This window comes from Brachionichthys hirsutus, chromosome 2 (assembly GCF_040956055.1).
Source record: "Brachionichthys hirsutus isolate HB-005 chromosome 2, CSIRO-AGI_Bhir_v1, whole genome shotgun sequence".
Taxonomy (NCBI): Eukaryota; Metazoa; Chordata; class Actinopteri; order Lophiiformes; family Brachionichthyidae; genus Brachionichthys; species Brachionichthys hirsutus.
Genome location: NC_090898.1, coordinates 6,543,943 through 6,570,514, shown reverse-complemented (window position 1 = coordinate 6,570,514; position 26,572 = coordinate 6,543,943). Strand labels below are relative to the sequence as shown.

Sequence of the window (26,572 nt, the reverse complement as noted above, 5' to 3'; positions counted from 1 at the left end):
CTTACAAAGGTATTCGTCATTTCGACGATGGTCTAAATCAGATCAACAGACTGTATGTACAGTTAATATCAAATTCATCCCCAAGTAACGCCTCCCCAGACTGCTGGACAGACACAACAGCAGCGTGACATTATTCATCAGTTCAAGGTGAAGCTGGTCACATGCACGTCTTCCTCCCACGACACATTTTCACACCGCCTTGTCAGAGGAGTCCATGAAATAGTTTAAAAAACAAACAGACTGAATGACAAGATTGTTGTTTTTTTTTAAATTCCCTGTGCTCTCATTTTGAGAGGAAGGGGCTCCACCAAAACTCTCCCACCGGGCTTGCGTCAGCGTGGCGATGCTCAGCAGTCTCCGGGACGCACCGCCACAAATACTACAATCCTCTCCCACACACCCCGCATCCTTCCACCGGCGGTACGACCATCAAGGGTGCTGGAAGAATGTTAAAGACGCCGAAGACGAGGAGGCTCCAGGCGCTTTGGACCGTCATCGCTGAGCGGCTTGTAGCGGCTTCAGAAAATTTCTCTCAGCTTTTCTTCACAGAAGAAACTCCCTGTTTTCATGGCCGGTGGAACCTGGAGAGACAAATCGCACGGGCTTTGGGTGAAGGGGAGAAGTTTAAACTGTGAGCAGAGGGGGGGGGGGGGGGGGGGCTTTGTCATTGAACCCAGCTTCGATCGCAGCTATTAATCAGTTCCGCGGGGCTATTTTTAGCCCAGCTATTGGATGCACTGAGTCGCTGAACACATCCCATCCTCCCTGTGGGTTATGCATCCCCACAACAATGACCGCCGCTTCCCATGCAAGCTTATCCAAGGTCGCCGCAGCATTTAATCATTTCTCTGCTCGGCAGTCAAAGCTCTCTGGAGGACACCTTGCGTATTGTTCATCCCTCCCCCCATTTGGCAGCACTCCCATCTATCTTTAGCTCCTTGGTCCATCCGTGGATGAGAAAGGAGAGCTATATTTAGACTTCTGCAGCCCAGAATAGAGTGAACACGAATTCCCAGCCCCCCCACACACACACAGCACTGACCTCGTTAGATGTTTGCTCGAGGCGTGGACTTCCATCTCGGTGCTTTTAAACTCATTCAGCTCTTTTCGGATTGCAGCCTGTGGGGTGGGGGGGGGCAGCATTAGTGCTTCAATAAGTACATCCTGATCCACTAGGATGCTGTAACATCCTAGTGGATAATTGTTTTAAAATCCATTTATAGCTTTTCGTGAGCAACAGGTTCTTGATTTTGAGGAGTGGAGGGAGAATGGTTGGCGTAAATGTTTCTTTAACATCACACTTTATTTGTCCCTCACACACCTTATCTGCCGCTGACAGGCGAGTCCAGGGTTTGTCTGCTCTCCTGTCATAGTCCTGAGCTTTGGCAACCTCCACATAGTCACTGAAACGGATCAGAATCTTTCTGTCCCGTAATTCATCGACTGTGGGCCGCTGGTTGAGCTGGAACGCGTGAGGAAATGGCTGTTATTTGTTGTGGATAAAAGCAATTACCTGCAGCATGTCTATTTGGTACGTATTGTTTTAGGCTATAAAACAAATGCTTCCAAATCTGTGTAAATGTACCTTTCTGTTTAATCGCTGTTTGATCTCCCTCCTCTCTTCTTGCTCTGTCTGATCATTTCTCTCTGCAAAATAGAAAACAGTCAAATCAATTCAAACTCCAATGCAACATAAAATAATAAAAATAATATTTTTTTATTTTTTTTATTTTTACCAATTAGCATGAATTACAATTGATCATGTAATAAAAATGATTTAAAAATCCAAATGCGTGACTCATGGCAGGTTTGTCATGTTTTAAATCTATGAATTCCCTTTCCACTAGGTTGAACAGGGTTTAAATTGAAGAAGATGAAGAGAAAGAAGAAGCACTCATGCGTCCTTTGGTTACTGAATAATGGAGATCTGTGCCATTACTAATTCAGTACTTTGGTTCAGAGCTTTGACACATACAATTTACCTGTAATGTTAAAAATGAGTGGAACTATTTTTTAACTTACGTTTCAAGATGTTCCGACTTTCCAGCTCCTCCACGTTCGGCCTCTGGCTCAGCCTCCTGCGGAGAAACACCAAAACCACGTTTTGAACCATTGTGATTTAAAGCGCCTCTAAAGCGGCTGTAGCTTCTTGACTGTGCGCGTTCTCGTGCGGAATCCCCCTTATGTCTCCATCTCGCATCCAAACCGCGGCTGTGGTGCTTTGGCAGAGGCGCGCCCCACATCTGGAAATACCAGAAGACCAATCCCCCCCCCCTGCTAGCGAGTTCTCAAATTATTTTTCCCATCTCTGCAGCGGTCGCGTTGCGTTGACACCGAGGCAGCCTGGAACCAGCCTGGAAACTCTCCGTACTATACGGAGGGACGCCACGGCGCGTCTGAAGTGCGTCGTGATGGACCACTGAGGCTCGACTCCCGGAGTTTCCCTGGTAACTGCATGCATAATGTTCAGTGGGCGGAGCTTAACGGGCTACCACTCACGGCATCCCCATCCTCCTCCTACTGACACGCTGTGGAACCAGCACATTTTATTTTTAGTCACGTATACAAGACATCTTTTTGATTTCTCTTTCTTTTTTCTTTTTAAAAAAGGAGACAATTTTCCAACAAACAATAAAATAATGGATGGATTCAAAGTATGTGATCTAATATAAGTATTAGATATAATATGATTGCAGGTGTTTCATCATCAAAGCATCTAAAAGGTCGCTGGGGTCATCTGAACTGTTGCAAGTAAATAATAAATGTGAGCTGCACAACAGGGCTCAGCTTGGGACAGCATGCGGCGCAGCACGCCTCCGGAGGTAGAAAGGACAGAGAGGACAGAACGGCACTATTCTGCAGGACACTTTAGCCCCTGGACACTTTATAGTCCTGTCCTGTGTAGGGCATCAAAGGTAGGTCACACGCGTTGAGACCATGAGGGACAGATGCACAGCCGGCAGCCATGAGTGTCGATGGCATAATAGCTCACAAAGAGCATCTCATCTTTTAAACTTAATATCAGGCTCACGATGAAACCAAATCAGTGTCAAAATGAATGCCTCTAATCGCAGAGAAAAGTCCAACTCAATTCTAACACAGCCTAACATCCAATAATAATAATACCAAGAGGGATAATCCGACACCTGGTTTTATTAGCTGAGCAATCAGGAACAGTTTCTCTGATGTTGCACATATGTAGCAGTATGATCAGTTTCTCTCCAAACACATCTATAACCACAATTTGCTTTAACGGTGCTTTATAAACACACGGAGACAAAATGTTCCCAGCGCTGTAACATAATGATGAAACAGATAAATCACTCCAGAGCCCCGATGAACACGATTTCCCATCGTTTTGATTGACCGCGTCTCAGAGTTGCTTTGCAACAACACTTGGTATCTTTGATACAATAGAATCCTCTTTCGGAAATTCTCAAGTCTGCCTAGCAACACCCTGCCGTGGATTTCACTTCCACACGGCTCTTCAGAGAGAAGCAGTGGCTATTTTTAGAAACAGACTGCCTTTTCTTTTTTTTTTTTACTTTAGTAAGCTACGGATTCTGGATATTCGTGTTGTTGCTTTTTATGGGATGAGGAGACTCTAACTAAAGGAAAATAGTGTGTTATTGGTGACAGAGCAGCATATGTGATGTATGACCGCACTACAAAACAGAAGATGATCGTGCAGAATATGATGCAATGTAGTATTTTCACATAGTAGAGTTGTTATTTTGAAGTATGTTATGGATGTGAGTACTTCTTCCCTCACTAATTCAAGGTAACTGGCCACAAATAGCTGTTAGTACGAGGGTTTCTTACATTCTGTAATAAAATCAGTTAGGAACAAAAAATATATAAATAAAAATCCAAACAATAACAATATATCAATAACAAGCGAGGTGACAGAAGCTTTAACACTTTACTTTACGTAAGCCTCCAAGTGTAGAAGGACACAAAATTACTGGCCATTCCAAGCTCTCTCTCTCTCTCTGTTTTGAATACATTAGTGGATCCCCCACGCCCACCTTATTAATCCTGCTGATATAACTCCTCACAACAAACTTGTGGAGAGAAGAGGAGATACATAATTGAACAGTATTGGTTTCTGCTTGAGCTGCTGCACATGCAACCGTAGGGTTCCAAATAGAGCTGCAGATAAATGGGGGGGGCAGATTGAATCTACCAGCAGAGATCCATCCATCTAAACGAGGAGTGTGTGATAGATTGTTTCAATCAGAGTTCCCAGGGGAAATTTGCATCCCACCCCCCCTCCTCTTACTCATTCTGAGCTATATTTAGCTGGGGTTTCCTTTCAAAATGGTGCAGTGTGTCTTCAATTTATGCACATAGTGTACCATAGGATGAAGATGCATGTTCATGAACATACGTGTTGAGAGAGTGTAGAAATACGGCTGGCAGTGATAATAACTGCAGACAAACAAACAGCAAATTTAACCGTTGCCTTTTTGTGAAGCTTTTCAAATCATTTCTCGGGTAGTGTGTGTTCCAGCAGCATGAATTAAAATAAATAGAAATAAAGCTGCTTCAAGGATCCTCCTGATATGATCAATTTGTCATGAACTTGCAACAAAATCTAAACGGCTATAATGACAAAAAGGCTTCGCTGAATTGCTTTGATTACATTATGTCAAGCGGTTGCACAAAATCATTGAATCTAACTTCAGAGACATTCTTAAGGAGTAAAATCACTTGGACACGGTGTTAGTCTAACACTGGATCAAAACACGCAGCCGCTCTCTTTGCTGTGCCTCGAGGAGAACCTTTCAGACGCGGAGCCCGCTGGCTCTCATGCAGGCGTCAGACACGCTCCAGCATCACCTGCACACGAAGGTGAACTAGTGTTCAGCACTACATCGTTCCTCAAATGCGCCTTATCCTTCCAGTAAAGCTTTGAATAGATCTTGAAAGCGATATTCTTAGCTGTATCACAGACAGACCATAGCCGCTTGATCACGAGAGCGTGTGGGTGGTACTTTGTTCTTGGCTGTGTTTTTTTGCACTGCCGGTTGTGTAATTGCTCTGGTGTTTCATAGTGTTTGAAAACTAGACTCAGTTGTGACTGTTGCTGTCGGCATTTGGGCATTACGTTTCGCAGTATTAGAAAAGAAGGATTGCTCCATTACTGTTCAAGCAAGGCGGCCTGGTGGCGCAGTGGTAAGCGCTGTCGCCTTATAGCAAGGAGGTCGCAGGTTTGAATCCGACTTACGGCCTTTCCGTGAGGAGTTTGCATGTTCTCCCCGGGTTCTCCGGCTTCCTCCCACCACTGATGGAAGCGGAGACTGTTTGTCCCGCTTCCATCAGGGAAGCAGTTCAGGACAATAAGAAACAGCACTACGAGGCTCAGGAACAGCTTCTTCCCCCGAGCTGTGAAAGCAGTCGTTCCCTTGTAGCAATCTGGGACACTTTATGCCGGCCCTGTTGCTGCTGTTGCTATTTTGCACTACTGCCTGTGATTCTCACTCTCTCTGTGTGTATATATATTGTTTCTTAAGAGATAGAGTTTAGTTTATGTTATGATGTGTGCCTTAAGCCGTGGGCCTTCTCACGATTTTATTATGCTCGCATAATGACAATAAAGTATCTTGAATCTTGAATCATAAACATGCAGCTCAGGTGGATTGGTGACACTGATTTGCCCATCGGTGTGAGTGTGTGTGAATGATTGTCTGTGTGTGATGAACTGGCGGCTGGTCCAGGGTGTACCCCGCCTCTCGCCCATTGACTGCTGACGTAAGATCCAGCTTGGCCCGCAACCTGCTAAATGGAATGAATGAATGTTAAAGCAACGTCTGTCTGCACTTGTTGTTGCACTCTAACAAACTGATAGCGCTTTTGAATGCATCAAAGAATGAATTTAATATTGGCACAAGAAATTAATATTTATTGTGCCAAAAGATGTCTCAGCTTTGAATATAGCATATAAGAGCAGGGGTCTGGAACCGATGTGGCTCTTTTGATGGCTGCATCTGGCTCGCAGACAAATCTTTAATTACAAAAAGAAAATAGTTTTGTCACACTCCTTTGCGCATGCGCGAACCGGCGACGGTCACCGATCTATCTATCTATCGCCTAGGCAACGCAGATGAGGCAGAGACACTGTTCAAGTGGGGTTCCCTGTTGTGAGATCAGGAAGTAAACTTCCCTCGTTTTAATTGCTCGTTGTCAGCGAGCTAATTTTAGAAGATGGCTGGAGTACGAGGAGTATCGTACTTTTCACTTTGTAGTCACAAAGCCATCAGCAAAACCGTGCAGCACCAGAAGCCGCATTAATGGTAAGACATATCCATCATAGCAACAGCATAGCAATGTTATTACAAATAAATAATTCATAGACTTATTGTACTTTAAAAGTGTTATTACATAAAATGCACACATTTACTTGTATTTACTTTTAAACATATTGTACGGCTCCCACGGAATTACATGTAAAAATATGTGGTGTTCATGGTTCTCTCAGCCAAAAAGGTTCCCGACCCCTGGCAGAGAGGCTTACCATTACCAAAATACAGTAGCCTCTTGATGTGGTTTTAAGCTCATCTCCTACTGTTATTACTGTAAACATGGAGGGCATCCATTACTCATATGTGTACTGAGCAGAAACTATTTCATGGATAATTATTAAAGGAAATTATGGAATATCCTTCCTATCATTATAGATAGATATGTCTAAAAACTAGCCACAATTATCTTCCAATTACCTATCATAGATAGATAGATAGATAGACAGATAGATAGATAGATAGATAGATAGATAGATAGATAGATAGATAGATAGATAGAACCACTTAACAAAAGGGTGGGTATGATATTTTACTCTTTGTTTAATCAGTCATTAGGAAATGGCTGCAGACATTTAACTCAAAATAAAGAGTTGGGCATGTGGGGACAGGCGATTATATTTGGGATGAGTCTGCCCAGCAGGACAAGAAATACTTCTACCCTTCTCTCTCTTTTTCTGTACATATTCAGCGTGACGAGCTGCACATAAATACAAATGTTCTTGTGTTACATCATATCTTACTTCATAGTGACTCAACCATACACTACCTATATTATCCACCGGGTGGTGGTTTCCTCTTTTGCCCAGTTCGAGGAACGCTTTTCTCTAGCTTTAAATATCTTGTGCATCTTTATGTAGGAAAGGTTCTGTGAAAATTCTCGAAATGCAAGAATTGGGTCATGTTTGACAGATTTTTCTGACTAGTCTAGCTGTCAATGTCTAGAAAACTATAGCCACACTTTACAATTCTAATCTTCCATCCAAATGATCTCTCCTGCACCCTGGCTGAGCACGTCATAAACCAGGAGCCGGATCAGCAGAGCTCCCCACTACACCGTAGCACCGGGTTCCAATCAACCACTGCACCCTTAGCAATCTTATATGTGGCAAAGCTATTTAATTGATGCTGAGCCCTGGGCTAAACCTGTGGGGTTAGGTGAGCAGGTGAGTGCGACAGTGTGGACATCCTCTCAGACTCAGCAGCCAATGGGATCAGGTCTGACTGAAGATCTCTGTGCAGATCCTCATTAGTCCAGGTCACAGCAAACACAGGCGGGTTAAATAGAAGCACGTAGTCTTAATGTTAAGGTTGATGATATTTCACTTCTCATTGAAAAGGGCCCATCGGATCCAACTGACAGGTATTTATCCTCCTGTGAGGTCATCGCCACCTGCTGTTCAAAATGCATGGCAGTGAAACTGCCTGGGGAACTTAAATAATGCGGTTTCTCCAGTATTTATGGACCTGATTGAAGAGTAAGGCTTCCATTCCATTAGGAGAAGGAAGAGTTTGTGCGTGTTGCCTCAACAAGCCTGAGGCGGTGGCTTTCGTTCGTTCTACTTACTTACACATTACTAATACTCCAGAAAAGCAGACTGATAATAATGAAGACATTGAGTTTGTTTCTTACTTGGCCAGTTTCATTTCAATCTGCTGGCGAATTTCCTGGCGTTCCTGGTCGCTCCTTACTGGGAAGATATTCCTATCCTCCAAGTCCTGCTTGCTTGGCCTGTTTCGTAATTTCACCGCCAGCAACTCCTTCCTTAGCCTGCGAGGAAGTGTGCCTGCAAGCATGAATGCAATCTTTAACCCAGTGCAAATATTACAGAAGCATCAGTGTTGCACATTATATCATCCAGTGTAGACGCTCTCAACAGCATTGCGTATTACATATTACAAACTAGATCAAACATGTAGTTTGATGGCAATAAACAGGATAAAGAATTGTTTCTCTGGGAGGACGCAGTCTGTGGTTTCTTATAATGGTCATTTCTCATTGCTTAGGGTGCAGAACGCGCCTTAGGAGGTTTCTATTCTCAGTATTTATCAATGATATGCATCATGCTTTGGATGAGCGCATGGACACACTATTTGGAGATGATACAAAACACACACATACACACACACACACAGTTTGCATAAAGTAACATAATTGAATCAAAGAACACTCTCCAATCCAATTGGACACTCTCCAATTGTGATTTCTACTCGACTGGACAGATCATTTTTGTGCAAATGTAGGGAATGCCACAATTCTGGGCAAAGAAAAACCTCCTTTACAGAGAATATCACTAAAAGAAGCACACACTAAATAGTATGAACTGCGCAGCTAGATCTGTTGCGTATAGATTGTCATAATGTATAATCGGTTACCGATGACAGTGACCTTTTTTTTTTATCTGTTTAATTACTGAACTGTTCCACTTTGCTGTATTTGTTAATTATCTTAATTATCTATAGAATACTCAAAGAGCAAAACCAGATTTGGAATTAAGGCAAAATTGAACCTGGAGTCGTGTGTATTTGCTCTAATTTCAGGTCCTGAGGGAAATATGTAGCTCTTGTCAGAGCTTTCTTTTGGTGACAACTAAATTCTGCTTGGAAGTGACGCAAGCAGAGGCAGTAAGATTGAACCGAGATTATGTTAAGAAAATAACAAGCTACCGCGCAGAACAATGTTCCCAAAGACACTGAATGAGCTGCAGGCCACAGCTGGGTGTCCATCGGTACAAGAAATGTATTTCTTTTGTAGTGCTAATAATTTCACCCAAATATCCCAAACTAATTCACACAACAGCAAGAAATCGTCAATTCAGCAATTCCTAATATCTCTTCAGCCCACCAGAGATGACGGAATCATTCCAGCCGTCTAAATCGTTCGGAAGTCCGGAGGTGTTGGAGAAGCACTGGTCCAGCCGCACGTTCTCCTTATTCTCCTCTGCCTCCTTCTTGGGCCAGTCGGACCCTCCACCTCCCACAAAGCTGACCCCCAACGATGATGAGCGTTGGTTTTCTGAGCTGCAGGAGCGAGAGAGCCTGATGTCGGTACACCACGGCCGCGGGGGCGAGCCCTGCTCACACCCCTCGTGGACGCTGAGGGGACATCGGGAGGAGGAATTAATGTTAACAGCACTGAGAAGAGATGAAGAGAATATATGGAATTTAAATATGAATGTTATTCCATAAGCAATGAATTAAACTATTCAGAGGGTAGCCTGAGGACTCACCTCTCCTGTCTATTCTTTGATGCAAAGGCTCTCTGTAGTTCCTCCATAATGCAGCTAGGTGGCATGGGTGGGTGCATCATATTTCCAAGATGCGGAGACCCTGACGAGTTGGCCAGCAGACCTCGAAGCGGCAGCGTCAAAGAGGATAGGCTATCCGTGGCTCTGGGAGGAGGCTCCTTGGGGAGGTAGGAGTTGGTCAGGTGAGCAGGGAGTGACACAGGGCCTGAATCTGGAAGGGAGGAGGCGTGAGCAGAAGAATAGACATGCAGCAGATTGGCGCCAGACACAGCAGGATTCACAGCTGGTCCAATGAGGACAATGACCCTGGGCGCGAAGTCAGATGCAAGGGAAGCAGCAAAGAAGTGCAAACGAGAGAGCCGAGCGTTCCGCTTTTCAAGCACACGTCAAAACACGAGCGGAAGCAGCTTGACGCAGACACCATGGGAATGCAGTTGCTGAATATTACTCACCATCTCCAGGGCTCAGTTGGGGCAAAGGTTTCAGAGGTACTTGAGGTGGAGATGTTGCTAGGGGAATATCCTCTTCTGATCGGTCCTGCATCTGCTCTCCCGGATCTTGCAGTCCCTCAGGTAAATCCCCGGTAGCGTGCGCCTCCTCACTTCCAACCTCCTCTGGTAGCGGGACATTGTTCTCCAGCCGATCACAGTCCTGGAGAGGGGCAGCTAAAGGGAGACACAAATGATTGTACACTAACGTTAGGATAAAAGCTGATAAAAACGGCCCATAAAACAATGTTCTGAAGATTCGGGGTGTTGTCCTGCATCGCAGTCCACTGTCCGTTGTTGATCACTGCTGGTGATGATTGACACGTGAGATACAAATGTTTGGGTATCGTTCGCTAAAATTACAGATAACTTTGAAATCAAGTACACTTTGTGACGTAATACTGAGCTTTTATAACGATCAACTACACCAGTACTGTGTAAATACTATGGATGTTGTATTGGATTCCTGCTTACAGTTCGGCGCTGTAAAACTGAATACATCACTAAGTTGTCTTTGCTGCCCTCTAATGGTTCATGAGCTGGGGATCGATTTACACACATTTTCTTTTCTTTTTTCCGTCTCATCTTTATTGACTGTGTGAAAAAAGAAGAAGTCCATATCCCTCTTTACTAATTAAATCATATAATTAAAGATCACTATTATACTCTTTTCCCACAAGGTATCGCAGTTCCCAGACAATTATATGAAATATCTGTAAAGGTTTTTGTCAAAACAGCAAACAGATGCTGCAGGAAAGCACCCTTCTTTTCTGTCTCAAACAGCTCTGTCAGAAAAGCCTCTGAAAGTTCATTGCATGCATGTGCACGCACATCTTGTGCACGTTCGCCCTCTGTGACATCACATTTCAGGAGGTGATTACAGAGCTATGCAGGATTCACTTGATGGTTTATTTTGCTGTTTTTGGGTTGGTAGTGACCCAATAGTGTAGAAACATGGGAAAAGTGAGTTTTTCATAATATGGGACCTTTAAATAAATCAATTAAACTTTTGTTCTCTCTCCATTCAGGTTTGTTTGATTTTGATCACATTTGACAGACTTTTAGTTTGATCTACTATAAAGTGAAAACACTTCCTGTAGCTGAGGACAGTTTTCCTACTTGCAGAGGGATGCTCCTCATCGGGACCAAGGTATTCCACACTGCTGACTGTGAGGTGTGGGTTTAAAGGTCCCCCGAATCCTCCAATCAGAACTGTTCCATCTGAACAGCAGCCCTGGATGGGGGAGCTTGAGTCGTGGCATAGAAGGCTGCTGGATAATGCTACATCTGTGAGAGGATGAGAAGTAGAGGAAAACAAAACTGGGATTGAGGTGGGATTGAAAAAGGGAATGATAGAGCTGTTGATTTACACATCTCAAGAAGCTCTCCTGTGTTACCAGTGAGCGATGGAGCTGAGCCAGGAACGTTCGAAAAACCCTCAGAATGCCAGTTAACAACACTTCCTGTTGTTTTGGAGGCAATTTCGGACAATATTAGAGGCTGGATCCGGACGAAAAGAAAACTTCTGTTTACTGCTCAAAATGAGATTTTTTTCTTCGTCTCTTGCTAGTAAATAAATTCACCCATGACACCTGAGCCAAAAGTAATATGTTGTGCAAATCTGTATCTCAACCAATTTTAAAGCATTTTCCATTTGTTGCTGTTAGTGTTTCTTTATTGGCTTCTGTAATTTAATGCAGAATAATGCCATCCAATTTGTAATGGGTTGAACAAATGCAGCACGGTGTATGTCATATCTGACCTTCTGGATGGAACATACCTTGTGCAATTTGTGAGGGATGTTGCTAAGGCAACGCAGCTTATTTCCTCTTGGTTGTTTAAAGTTGTAGATGTGTCATGACTTTAGCAATGTAAAAAAAATACAACTCTCCTCAGTCATATTATAAATGGATGAATTGCATTGGAGTGTGATTTAGAGATGAAGAGAAATGCAAGCATTTGAATGTGTGTACTTCTGTATATGGATGGGAACTGATCTACTGTAACCCCCCCCCACACACACACCATCTTCTCACCCTCCACTTACCCACCCATCTGGCAGCATACCTGTGGAACTCTGCTTGAGCTTATCATTTTTCTTTTTCCTCCACTTCCAGGGCTTGAAGATGCGCCCTAAGCTGGCCAGCTTGCTGTTACGTCGGATGGGTGGAGTGTGGACCCCGGTAACCAGGCAACCAGTCCTCAGCACCCTCTGCTGGTCCACCAACTCCACTACAGTGAAAAGTAAAAACCCAAAAAAGAGAAAATTGAGACAGGAAGGTGAAATGAGATAAAGAAGAGGGGAGGAAGAGAAGGAAGGGAAGTAAAGAAAAGTGTGTGTTGCAATATGAAGGTGGAAGTGGAGCAGCAAAGAAAAATGTGTTAAAGTTGGTGGGGTGGGACAGAGAAATAGCGAGAGACAGAAACCAGAGCACAATTAGTACTCTCCCCTTACTGAATAAACCGTGATGGAGTCCAATTGCTGTGAACAGATTGAATTATAAAGAGTAATCTGATGAAGCCACACTCCCTCATGGCTGTTATTTCCCTGTGAATCCCTTCCCATGAGCCGTGCGTCACGTTTCAAAATAAATAATTCTCTCTGACCAAATATGGAGGATACATAAGAGCGCAGAGACACAACAGATCTCACAAGACTACAGACGAGGCATTTCCTCAGAGGCCAGCCTCACTGCTTTCTCAGAAGCTGCTCTCTGCTGGACTACCTGGATAAACAGGGTCACAACTATATTTTCAAGATTATTGTACTCTCTTTCAGAGCTGACTAAAGGCCATCTATGCAACCAATGTTTAGCATCATTGCAAGATGCTACAAAACAAAACAGGTGGCAAACATGAGCATGAGAAAAGTGTACATTTCTGATTTCCTCCAACAAAGTTGATGATTTGTTTGTGTAAAAGTGTAACGTTTTTTGTTAAAAAAATAAAATAAAATACAACTTGCAAAATGATCAGTGATTTCGGAGAGGTCAGATTAAAAAAACAAACAAAAACAAAAAAGACCAAAGTAAACAACCATACAGTCCACAGAAGAAAAGAGTGGAAGTGCCACAAATACTGAGAAAACTGTAAAAGAGCATAAAAATATGTATCAATTTCAGTGTAAAATCATGTTTTTTTTAAATTATTATTTGTCTATAGTAATAACTAAGCAGTTCCCTCTACTCCCCTGTCAAAACTTGTATTACTATGAATGCCAACTGTGACTCATATCAAAGTGTGGGACTGCAGATGCACGAAAGACCTGAGAAAGAGTAGATGTCATATATTAAAGAGCTGCATACGTCAACGTGACAAATACACAGCAACCTCTTCCTTCAGGAGACTGATCGGTTTGTTCAAATATTCATCTGAGGAGGCAAGGATCTGTGATGGAAGTGGTTTGGAGGGGCTGCAGAGTGGCTCAGTATGTATGAGTCGAGTGACGGAGGAGGGAGAACCGCCTCTTGTATCTTTTATGCAGGTACGTGAGTTTGGGAGAGGAAAGAGAACTGTAGCAATGATTTCGGAAGAAGCGCATTGACGAGCAGAGAGGAGGAGAGGATAAATCGGGAAATGAGTGGGCAAATAATGAGAGAAGGAGAACGTGGAGAGGAAAGAATAAACAAAGATGTGGGGCAAAAACAAAATGGAGTGAGAAACAAGGAAATAAGATTCAAGGCCGAAGAGGAGGAGCGGAAACAGGAAAGGTATTTGCAAAAAGGAAAGAAAAAGAATGCAAGACGAAAAGGACAATTATGAAAACAATGGAGGTATTTTTTAGTTTTTTGCTTTGTAAAGGAAGTTCAAGGAAACCGGTCAGTTGACCGTGAATATCCACTTAAGCGTGTAATCATTACTACTGTCACACATGGCACTGTAGCAGCCATGGCGCTGGATGCTGAATCCAGGTCAAGCTTGAAGGAAACGCTCCCAATCACACAGAGAGAAGAAAAAAAAGCTGAAGAGAAGGAGAGGGGGAGAAGGAGAAGGAGAAGGAGAAGGAGGGGTAGCAATGCTGTGTGAGAGTGAGTGAGAGAGAGAGAGAGTGAGTGTACGGAGAGAAAACAGAAGGGGAGAGGAGGTGGGGTCAGGCCCGTTGCTGTTGCCATGGTGACCACATCCAGATGCTGCCGCAGCAGTGGGAGCCAGCAGGAGGAGCGGGTAGGTCTGTGGCTTAGAGGAGAGACGAGTACAGAGGACCCCCCCCCCCCCCCCCCCCCCTTGCACAGACAGTGTCTGCCACATCTAAAGCCAGTGGCAGCACCAAGTGTATTGTGGGTAAGGAGTCAAAGCCACGTGGAGGATAAAATCCGTCTGCATTTTGAAAGAGGGAAGGAGATAGGAATGGGGGGTGGGGGGGGGGGGGATGGGGGATTCCAGGGAGAAGAGACAAGAAGGAGAACTGGGAGGGGGCTGTTGCTATACGGAAGAGGATGCAGGCGAATCGGGTTTTGTCCAATCACAAAGCAGCTATTTTTAATGCATATCAAGTAACTCTGCATTTTTCATCTAAGAGGTGGTTGTTCAGAGGAAATGACAGCGTTTGGGTAGAACACAGGAACGGGGAGAACGTTAGGGATGCACATGGAGCTTTCTTTCATCCGTCGGACGCGGCTGTATCGAAATGTGCGTCAGAGAAGCGTGAATGGACGACAAGCACCATATGGTGATGATATATGATTCTAATTAATATGCATGTTCTAAATGGGATTTGCTAAATCCCCGTATCATGCTGATGCAGCGGACCAATAGCATGCACCCTGTCCATAGTACTCTGCAAGATAAATTCAAGATCATTTTGGCTCAAATGGGGTGTTGCCTCACGGCTTTACACATGATGAGACATCACAGCTCCAACAGAAAACATTAAACGCACAAATGCATCGAAACAATGAATTCTGGATGCTACGCACAAAAGTTATAGAAGAGTGAAATCAAGAGGGCAATGTGATCACGTGAAATGTCAGAAAAGTAAATGTGTTGCTGCTCCACCAGGAACCACACCCCACAACGAGCCACCTTGTCAGCAAATTCAGGAGCATCAAGATCTCTCCTCACATTCCCCTTCCCAAGATCAGAGCCAACTGAAAGAGCCAGCAGGAATAAATTAAAGTCAGAGAAGTCTAAGAATGAAAAAGCTACTTTTTTTTTTTACAAGACTGCTGTGTCAAGGAGGACGTGCTTGCTGAGACAATATGTACCAAAGCAAGACCGTGAGTGTGAACGAGCAATGAATACAACAAAGTCAGCCTTTGACATTTTCACATTAAGTGCTGGGATATCAATGATTAGTTTCACTAGGAGGCTGCAGTAGACAAAGCATGGCTTTCCTGACTTCACTCCAGCATTGTCTCGAGTTCACCAGCACATGTAACGCGCTGTTTTACAAGCAAGTGCTGAAACCTCTCAAACACTATCTAATCAAGTACAGTACAACATTTACAGTATAGAAAACAACAAGTTACAGTACAGTTTTATTTCTGTTGTTCTATTTGTTTACGTTTGACAATATCAAAATTCTTAAACTATGGACCAAAATGCTAAATAACAGCTCTACAGAGATTTTGATTTTTGTTTGTCCTCTCTGGGCTACTATAATTCTGTATTATCTTAGCCCTCCATGGTCCATATAAATACATATACATCTCCTCCCTGCTCCTCACACCCGTCCTGCTGACAATGAATGGACCCCCCCTACTTACCCGCTGCCATGTCAGTGAACCTCATAACTTTACCCCCTTGGCTTGACTACTGTGCTGCCATCTGTTTGTAGCCCTGTTGCCCTGGGGGCATGGCTGCCGTCCGGCCACACTTCCACTGACTCACAGGGAAAGAGCGCGGCTCGCAAGAGCTAAGAGCACGTAAAATAAGAATAGAGTAAACAAGAAACAAATGTCTGGACTGAAGCATGGTAGAAGCTAAGTATAGAGTGATTTATTAAATGAACAGTAGGGAGAATAATGAACTTTGACCCACGATCACTCCGTTCAGGCTCTGAAAGGAGCAAAGTTTATTCAGCACTGACATTATTAATGTCTGACAACCTCTTTTCAGAATAGATTCTTCCTTCTTTCTCGACGTCAAACCTCATACCTGACGATAATCAGCCCCCTTAAACTAAAATTCAAAATTGTACCACTTGAAAAAAATACTAAAAAAACCCCAAAAATATTTTTTCTCTATCGTACAATTGTATTAGGTAAATGCATTTTGTACAATTCTGCCATTGTAAATCCATTAAGCAGAGGACTGTAACCACGACTGTGTACACCAGGGTCATGGGCTTGTTTTCATGTTCTTCATCTTTGCTCATTTACATTTCTCAGACCACAATGTCCTTCATGAGGGGAAAGAATAGATGTGTCACCAATAAAAGGCCAATCTGCATCTCATTTCACAGCCTACTCTTAATCAAATATCCAATAAAAAACAAGAGCACACCGTAGTAACCGTGAAAAGTAAACAATTTGTGTAAAGGAATGAGTTATTCTTCCATGTACTGTATCTTGTGTACTGTTAACATGTTAGGGAATGAAAAAGGGGGAGAATGATCTGGAAAGGTCAGGCCTCCATCTCATCAAAGAAATGCAGCCCAAGTGTGAAACGTCTGCATGTGGGATTCTGCCATCACAAAGGTGAACTAATGGCATTTACATGTAATCTGCTGTTGCAACATCAAGAGAAGCACATATTTCATTCTCAGGTTATGGTGAGAAGCTGCATGTTTTCACGTGTGACAAGTGTCTTTATATATAAAAAACGTAGTTTTTGAGTTATGCCAGACAGATGTCATGCCTGTGTACTTTGTTCATGGAGGGGTGATTATATATTACCAGAAATGAAAGGTTATTTCTTTTCACACAAATATCATAAACAAGCACACACACATGATCTATTCACATTAGAGGCTAATTATTTTAACCTAAAAGACTGACAAAGAGCATTAATAATGTATGTCTTCATGAAAGGGGCTTCATTATCAAACTACACTGTTGTCTAGAAAGTGGCGGGCGGGATTCTCTATACAAAAACCAGCCAACAAAAAGGTCACAGCTTCAGTCCTGCAGCAGCCAATACTTATATTGGCATTTTTAAAAGGGTCCTTGAACAGCATCCTCTAACTCAGTATTTTTCAGTTGCTCCACATAACAGTCAACGCAGGCATCCACAGCTGCTACTATTAAAGTAGTATGCACAGGTGAGATAGCTGTGTGTCCTCAAAAAGCATGTGGGTGTTCTCAGTAAATGAGGCTGGTAATAGATTCCAGTACCAGAAGTCAGGAGGGTGAGCAACGGGGTGTGTTTTATTTTTCGTTCTAGCTTCTACCGCTGCTTCAGATCAGTCTCTGAAACATTTACACAAGGTTTACAGAAGCAGAGCTTATGAGAGCAAATATTCAATAAATATTCACCGACTGCTCAAGTGTTTGTGGACATGTTTTTGTGTCTACACTTGGTACAGAACCTGCTAGCTGGGTTCCAATGGGCTTCCATCGCTCTGCAGGGAGAACACTGCACAATGGTCTCCAGGCAGGGAAAACAATGGGAGGTGCACAAAGCAACAGTACAAAACACGGCTGTTAGCGCACTAATCTGCATACATTTTCACAAAACACAGCTGTCATTCACATTTTGATTCTCTCAATTGTGCATTAATATAAACATGGGATGGTTTGAGCCAATTAACTATTTCAGTGCCAGCCATTTTCAGCTCCAGCTATACGCTGAGTTCCCCAGTTTTCACTTATTTTTCTCTATTTATACACAAACACCAAACCTACCAAATGAAAGATTATATTCTCTTCTGTCATCAAGAAAAAAAAGCGTGTTCCTAACATTTTTCGTTCTGGAGTTATTGGCCGTTGAAGAGAGGCAGAATTCAATATCAGGATTGGCAGCGGATGTTTGGGGTTTAGATCGACGTCAAAAGGCATTGAAAGAGTAAAAATAACTCGATACAACCACAGTAGAAAATGGAGTCGCAGTGTGTGCTAAAGCTTGAACTTTTCAATGGAACTAAAAGAGTAAAATTCAGCCAAGGTTGATTTTATTTTAATACAAAAAAGCTGTGTTCATCCTTCATGCTGGACATCAGAGAGACACTGGGTTGAATCATGGCCAGTGGATCATTCTGTGATGCAGGACAGAATGGACACATTGGTGCACTCTGCAATAATTTAATTTGTCATGCCTGGACATAAACAGTCCAGGCGTTACATGCTTGCTCATATTTGTCATGTAATAAATGTCTCTGTAATTATTTCATACATTTCATACAAGATATACGGAGGAGTCAAACAAACATGCAGCCCGCTGGGTGAATTGAGATACTGGAAAAGTGATGTTTGTAGTATTATGTAATTTAAAAATACCAAAATTATATCTCGAGTAACGAAAGAAAAGGGATTCTGTATCTCTTTCCCGAAACTGAACTGAAAGGCAGAGGCTGGTGCTGTCCATGGTGCTGAAAGGCGGGTGCTGGTGCTGTCCATGGTGCTGAAAGGCAGAGGTTGGTGCTGTCCATGGTGCTGAAAGGCGGAGGCTGGTGCTGTCCATGGTGCTGAGCGGCCGAGTCTGGTGCTGTCCATGGTGCTGAAAGGCGGGTGCTGGTGCTGTCCATGGTGCTGAAAGGCGGGGGCTGGTGCTGTCCATGGTGCTGAAAGGCGGAGGCTGGTGCTGTCCATGGTGCTGAAAGGCGGGGGCTGGTGCTGTCCATGGTGCTGAAAGGCAGCGGCTGGTGCTGTCCATGGTGCTGAAAGGCGGAGGCTGGTGCTGTCCATGGTGCTGAAAGGCGGATGCCGGTGCTGTCCATGGTGCTGAAAGGCAGCGGCTGGTGCTGTCCATGGTGCTGAAAGGCAGCGGCTGGTGCTGTCCATGGTGCTGAAAGGCAGCGGCTGGTGCTGTCCATGGTGCTGAAAGGCGGATGCCGGTGCTGTCCATGGTGCTGAAAGGCGGATGCCGGTGCTGTCCATGGTGCTGAAAGGCAGATGGTGCTGAAGCCCACCGCTCCACAAGAGCAAACTCACTCTCAATGCACCTTACTGAAATACACTTCCGTTACAACATGATGAGGCTTTCAGAAACAGCTCTCATTTACGCATTGGCGCATTTAATGATTTTCATTATCGTCTGATTTCCTTGATCAGTCCATTAATCGTTTAGTTTAATAATCTTTTGGAAATAGTAAAAAAATAAAACAATAATAAAAAAAGCAACATGCCAAGTCTTCAAAGTGTTTCTTGAATCTTCTTCTTCTTTCGGCTTGTCCCTCATTATGTCCATGGACCTATTGCCAGGTGACGTGAGGAACATTAAATGATATGGTACTTAGACGCTAACATTTAAAAACATAGATAGCTTGTTAGGACTTGTGATGTTTGGAATATTGAATGAAGAGATTCTGAAGTGAGGAAAATATTGTTCATTCACATATCCTCTTTACCTCACAGTCAGTCCAACAACAGAATGAAAAGCTTCTATTCATTTCCTTTTCGTGATGGCATACCGTCTAGTGCAGTTATCTGATCTGTCCATGTATTTAATTTAGCATCTCCAGAGCGGCCCCAGTGGAGATTCTCAATAATGCTGGAGTTTAAGTGCCTATCAAACAGTCACTCTACGCAGGGCCTCAAACCACTTTCATCTCTGTCGTGGTTTAAAGTCTGTCAGTCCGCCCCATCGTGCCTGCCCTGCAGTGGGTAAATTAGCCTTCTTTCGATTTCACCTCCTCCCTCTTGCCTGTCTGCTGCGTTTCTGCTTCCCCGACTGGAGTGTTAATCTGCACTTCTTTCCCTTTTCCTCCATCTCTGACTGAAACCGACAGGTTTGCTGGGAGGAGAGGGAAGCGTGGCTACAACACGTCTATTTAAGATTGCCTCTGCAAGAGAGCTGGAAGACTGACTGCTCGATGGATGTTAAGGACGTTCATGATTTTGCAGTGGGAGCTTTAATAATCAATACTTTTTGGGAACCAATCCCATGAATGAGGATTTATAATACTTTTCAGCTCATTGTTTTGGTTTCATAGCTTGAAACATTTCTACTTTGGTTCACTCTCCTCATAGTCACTGTATGCGACCCACAAAACACCAAACAGCAATTACTAGCCCCAGACATTTCCTCAGATGATTTTGGAGACCATTAAACAGTAAATCTGACCTACATTGCTTGCATGAAGTGAAATATGACTCTGTCAAAATAATGCAATTCATTTGAATATGTCAGTATTGTGTCCACAGCTTCTTTCTGCTGCTCTTAAATAATCTTCCTGATTTACAGTGGTTTACAGGATAATGCATGCTGGTTCAGCATGTTCCAACACATGTAGCATAAATCATATACAGTTTATTCTACAGCACACCAGTCTCAGATGGATCTCCTAATTTTCAAGCTGACCCTTAGAAAACATGTGACCTGTTCAATCTGATAATAAGCCTTCATTCGCAGTTCTCTCAGGGCTCTCTGTTCATCGGTCTGATTGTCTTGTAGCATATTCCTGCTGTGATTTTGAGTTAGTCTTTTATTGTGCTAGTCTCCACCAACCTGCTGGTTTTTCTGCAGATCAGTGCATACATGGATGCACATGCCAAAAATCATGCAAGCACACAGGTGTACGTATACATGCAAGCAGCAACACATGGCTCAAACACTGTTGAAGGCCTAATCTGCCCCCCCCCCCATCTTCAGGTTTGTTGATGCCATCATTTTTGTGCTCCACTTTCACAGACAGCTGAAAGACAGTGAAAGAGGGTACAACTCAGCAGTCTTCCAGATGCAGCTGAGCACCCATTCACTACTCAGAGTGAAAGAAAAGATTAAAACCAATCCCAAACATTTGAATGAGACTGTTGAATGTAACTTTATCTTGCTTTGGTTTTTAAGAGTTGAACTAAGAAACATGAATTTTCTGTTCTGATGAAATTTTGACAACGGCTATCATACTTTTCAAATTTTAGGACATGTGACAAACTGAAAAATGAGTTGAAATAAATGAGTGTCTGGATATGTGAAGTAATTTTGTTTTATCCAGTAGTGATACATTTTCATATCTATGGTGTAATTGGGTCATGTAATGGCATCTACTTATTTATGTGGTGAAGAACTTCAAATGTTAAGTAATTACACTTATGATTAAAATATCACCTTCCCAATTTTTTTATTTTCACTGTTAAAATAATTTTCCAATTACATGCCCATAGAAAAGCACACTGAGAGAGCAGACCTCCGCCAAGCAGCTCATTCCCCTCCTAATTGGATTTACACTGTCCACACGGTGATCTGGATCATCACCAAAAGTTTCTAAATTGTTCTTGGTGTCTTTATACACCAATCATTAAAAGAAAAAGTGAATCAGAGTTGATGTGTACTTGAGTAAATGGAGTTTTCAATGTCAAAGTTTGATGTTTTTTCCTGACCTCATTATGGATCAGATCCAGAACACATTTTACATGGTAGTGCATATCGGACCCCTTTACGACTGTGATTTTTGATGAGTGAATTAAAAGCATATTTTACAAGACATGTTTGCTTATTTTTTTAAGCCTCCGTTATAAGTTCATAAGTAAATTATAGTAAATTAAGAAAATCCAGATTTGTTTTGTATCATTTGTAACATAAAATTTAATGGAATCTAAGTTTGACCAAGACCATCTTCATTACTCACTATTAGCTGCTAGATGGCTGCCTGTGACTCCTTGGCCTCCGTTCAGCCTCTAAGCATTATGGAGGAGAGAAATGAATAGCTCTCCAGTTGCTACTAGTAGCAGGCGGTCTTGACAGTCCCTTAACACAATGAAGGATGAGTCATGACTATAGCGTGAACTGCAGCTCTGTTACTCAGGTAAAAGCTTAATTATGTGTGTGTGTGTGTGAGTGAGGAGATCTGTTCTTGATGACAGTTAGTGAACAATAAGAAAAAGAAGAAGGGTACTGGAGCTGGAGGTTTACTTTTTTTTAAATCATCTTTGCATGAAGCAGGAACTTCTGACAGATAAGAATCAGGACCCAACACTCCTAATACATTTTGTGTAAATTATTCCCTCGTCATTTTGCTAAATAGGGGGGGGGGGGGGGGGTTGCATTACACAAGAAGAACTGACTCACAATTTCCCGTATTTACTCATCATGGCCAGAGGGAGGTATTGTGTATAATGTATAAGGCATTGCCCTGGTTTGGGGTGAGTCATAGTCGCGGCTTGATATCAGTTTTCGCAGGGTCTTGTTGATTGGGGGGGGGGGGGGGGGGCTACATGAGCACCTGCAATCCTTAGAGATTCCTCTGATGTTAGATCTGAGAGGATTATCCAAGTATCAGTGTGACCAATAGCAGAGGACGAGACCTAAAGAACATACTGATCAGTTTAATGAACAAACAACAGTGCAAAGACATTTGCCAGTTCTTCCATCTCAAGCTACGGAATGACCTGCTTTTCTCTAATTCACAAATGCCAAATTTGACATTTTGAAATATAAAAGCATTTTCATGAACTGTCCTTTGGCTCTAGTAAATTATGAAGTTATTTTTACAATTTTTTTTGTGGTATTTTGTGAACTGAAAGAACAATAAAATATGTCTCATTTGGCAAACATTTTCCCAAATACAGAATTATTAAATGATAAATGACTCCTAAGAAGACCTCTTTGTCTCTGTGGTTTTAGTCGTTTGTTTTCTGCTCCAACGGGAGTATAAGTACCTGGACTCCCTACCAGTCATTTAGAACTGAAGAAGCCTTTTGGATGAGCGATGAAACATCTTCAATCAAACTTAAGCGAGAAGAGTTGATTCTTTTTTTCATTTTTATTTTTGCTCAGTTTTGCTCTTCTTGGATTGTCAAGTGTAGCTTCTGTCTTTATTTGGATCGGTACCAAACTGCACGAACTAATCCCCTGAATGAGTCACTTACTTCCAGCATGATCTACGTCATATTACGGGAGAAATTATGACAAAGTCACTGTTTAAAAAAAATTACATTCTGTCTGTCCCTCCACCTTGATCCACAGCAACATTTATGGGGTGTATTCTGAGCCGAGACGCCATCACCAGGTTTCATGGAAACCATATCAATAGTTTTCACATAATCCTGCTGACAACCAACCAAGTGACAAACAGAGACAGATGAAAACAAAACAATTCCTTGGTGGATATCACTAGTACTGATTTTTTTTTGTACTCTGTCCTGATAGTATGTGAATGAACATCCTTCCCAAATCTTTCTCACCTGTGCTTGTCTAGCTGTGATCTCCCCGGGGGAAGAGGAATTGCTTTATGGAATGAAGCCACACACACAGACAGCCCAGCTTTGGACACACTCCCTGTCTGCAGCGCTTCAAGGTGTCCTCTTCACAACATTACCTTGGTTGACACAGCAATGACTAAGTGGAAATTTGAGCGAAAGTGACATTTCATTAAGGGGCAAATCTAAAAACGCCTTGTCTGAACAAAGTCACTAACAATACTTCCATGACTTGACTTAGGTATCCAGAAACTCAAATATAAATGTAAATCAGCAGATCAAACACAATGCCTCCATTCAAAACTGAACAAGAATGAAATCAAAATTTGAGAACACATTATCAGAGTCAAGAGTAAATAATTTCAATTGTGTTTTTTTTTTTTTTAAAGAAAAATGCTAATCACAATTTTGTTTTATTTTTTATATTTCATAGTGAATAACTAATAGGATTGGACTGAATTCTGCATTGACCTGTCCTTCTCTGAGATGCTCTTAATGTAGCTTCATTCTAGAGAACCTTGTGCTGGATCTATGCCCGACTGTAACTGCTGCCTGTATCGACTGTTCCACGTCCACTGTGTTGAGTTGAGTGGATAAATTCAGTGTCAGCCACTACAGCTGCAAGAGCCACTGTGTTGAGGGTAAAAGTCTGTCTCTGCAAAAGTACTTCTTTGGCAATGACTGGCGTCCCAGATGCTGGTGCAGTGATAATCAACAGACAGAAGGGGTGCACCCCCCCCCCCCCCCCCCCCCCCCCCATGTTGTGTGCTGCAGTCACTGTATACATTGTGTCGTTGAAATGCATAGTATATTTACATGACACTGAAATGCAGTTGTATATTTTCCCGAGTAAGAATGCTCTTTAGTGGCTTTAGCTCTCATTACTAGCATGGCTGACCAGTCAGGCTGGTATTCTGTTGATTCAGATGTGTTAGAGTCCCAGTATGACATCATTACAATCCACTTCATCAGTGGGTGAAATCATCCATTGGAGGTCTGAGTTCAGCCGTGATCATTAAAAATATATGCTCAATTGATAAGTCCTGAATCATTCAGTTGGGCATTCTTCATTTGCGTAAAACTCACCATGCACACATGGGGGGGTAAGCAATGACTTTCCAAGCCCACACAGCATAACCATAAATAGCCTGAGTTACCAATACACCGGTTACTGAAATGAAAGCAGCCCTGAGAGCAAACACACCAATAGCCTTAGTAAAAATAAAATATACAGTACAATCGTCTTTTGCAGGAATTACTTGGAGAAGTGCTGAAACTGACTTCTGTTGATGTTTTTTCAGATATCACCAAATTATTCCACATGCATGGGGACGACTAATATAATACGTCAGAGATAAACAAGGGCTCCATGTTGCAAAGAGCACCTGCAGCATCCATAAATAGCAGGATCAATCCATTGTGAGAACGCCGCTGTGCTGAACAGGGGAGTATTTCCACCAACAGGCTACACATTGATTACAACAGTGATCAGTTCAGTATGGAGACGATGGCGATTGGTAGAGAGGGGAATTCACAGAGCTGCTAATAAGCAGTGTCAGAGCTATAGCCTTAATGCAAAGCTGTTGCTCCTCAAACTATCACCTTGACTTACAGAAGAAAACAAACAAACTAAATATGTTGCATTCAGGCTCCCGTCATAGATCTGATGAGTATAGGGAGGCTGGCATGGTGCAGCAGGCTGGACTGTAATTGCTGCACACGTTAAATTCATATTAAAGCACTCCTCAAAGTCATATTACATCAGTTCACAATAATAACTCTTTGTTAATTAACAATTAACAAAGAGTCAATGACATAGCTTTTTTTTTGTTTTCACATCGAGGGATGCCTCAATGTTTTTTTCTCTGATCGCACTCTCTACATTCTACAAGTCTTGTCTCGTCCATCAGGCCTGTCTCTGGTGGTCGCTCTGACCGGCTTGCTTGTTGGAGGGCCAAAATGTTTATTGGCCAGAGGAAGCCGACCGGCCCATTTGTAACATCAGGCATAAAAAGATTCTCTTGCCTTTCTCTGCTGTCGCCATATTTTTGGTTTTGAACTTTGGTTCATATACTGATGATTTTTCTCATTTACAGTATATGGCTTTATCTCTAACAATTTTTAAGTTACAACCTTTTAAAAAAAAAGTCATATCAAAACTGAATATTTTATTGTAATTACTGTGGCGGCAAAAGATTTAAAGGGCCTACACACTGATTATTAAATAGTATCTTACCGGCAGCCATAATAGCGACATCCATTGAGCTACAGGCTTTTTTATTTATTTATTTTATTTATTTATTTTACAACTCGTAAATCTAGAGAGGCGTGCAAACATCAACAGACCGATATGGTACATTCATTTTCAATGTGCAGCTCCACAATTTGGTGATACAAGGTTGGAACCACATGCGCCAATTACGCCGCGTTCTCACATCCCACAGGGCAAAGCAATGCCTTTTGAAACCCGCTTCGTCTTCAGAGAAGCAATAAAAACAGTAAAACATCAAATACAAATGCCCATATGAAAAAAATAAAACAAATACAATGCCGCTTCTATCTTACCTGTGTCGTGAGCCAAATCGATACCCGGTTCGGTCAGTATGTTCGGGTCACTTTGAGATCTGCCTCTGTGCAGACAGCCGTCTAGTGCATCCGATGTAGCCATCGGGAGCGTGCACGGGAATCCGGAATAAAATACCTAAAACCCAACCGAGGCAGGGAAGGTCAGGAGAAAGCAGATTCAATGCGCTCTGACAACAGCCGCTTTCAGCATCTAGCATGGAGCCATGGCTGAGCAAAAAATCTGTGTGCGTCTTCTGTGTGTGTGTGTGTGTGTGTGTGTGTGTGTGTGTGTGTGCGCGTGTGTGTGTGTGTGAGAATGTGTGTGCGTGTGGGTCGTGTGCGTGATGATGTGTGAACGTGGGAGGGGTGTTATGCCCCCGATGATGCCCATCCTTGTCCAGAAACACGACCGTATATTCAGCACTAGAATGCTGCATACGTTACATTCGGATTCTATTCGTGTGAAACACGACGGTCCGCCTTCATACACAGCGATCGTTTATTTTAGGGTCTGTAATTTTATTATGGCTCCTTAAGCAGTGAAAGCTGTGAATAGCAACGGACCGAATCGATCTACAATTTACATGGAAATTAAATTAATCTACTGTGCTCATGGATTTTAATGTAACCATAGACATATTAATAACAACAATTACAATGAATATTGAGAATATTTGAATATATTTCAGTATTGTTTATTTCCCTTTATCTCGATCCAGGTCTTTGCAAAGCGC

The 26,572-nt window shown here is 42.6% G+C and overlaps 1 protein-coding gene across 1 annotated transcript; it reads right to left on the bottom strand.

The window, feature by feature from the left end:
* Positions 1 to 565: 565 nt before the first annotated feature.
* phactr3a (phosphatase and actin regulator 3a) lies at positions 566 to 25,941 on the bottom strand. The gene is made up of 12 exons (XM_068752020.1): positions 25,839 to 25,941; positions 12,106 to 12,270; positions 11,158 to 11,325; positions 10,003 to 10,215; positions 9,533 to 9,761; positions 9,148 to 9,398; positions 7,936 to 8,089; positions 2,023 to 2,078; positions 1,586 to 1,647; positions 1,322 to 1,462; positions 1,043 to 1,119; positions 566 to 581 (listed from the first exon to the last, which is right to left on the bottom strand). Exons 1-12 carry the CDS (start codon positions 25,939 to 25,941, stop codon positions 566 to 568), a joined length of 1,635 nt encoding a protein of 544 aa, XP_068608121.1.
* Positions 25,942 to 26,572: the final 631 nt, after the last annotated feature.

Excerpts from the sequence above, each read along its gene's own strand:
- phactr3a (XM_068752020.1), bottom strand. The coding sequence starts at position 25,941 with ATGGCTACATCGGATGCACTAGACGGCTGTCTGCACAGAGGCAGATCT. Across the intron at positions 12,271-25,838 it reads CGATTTGGCTCACGACACAG|TGGAGTTGGTGGACCAGCAG; the intron begins GTAAGATAGAAG and ends TTTTCACTGTAG. Across the intron at positions 9,762-10,002 it reads CCAACTGAGCCCTGGAGATG|ATTCAGGCCCTGTGTCACTC; the intron begins GTGAGTAATATT and ends CCTCCCTTCCAG.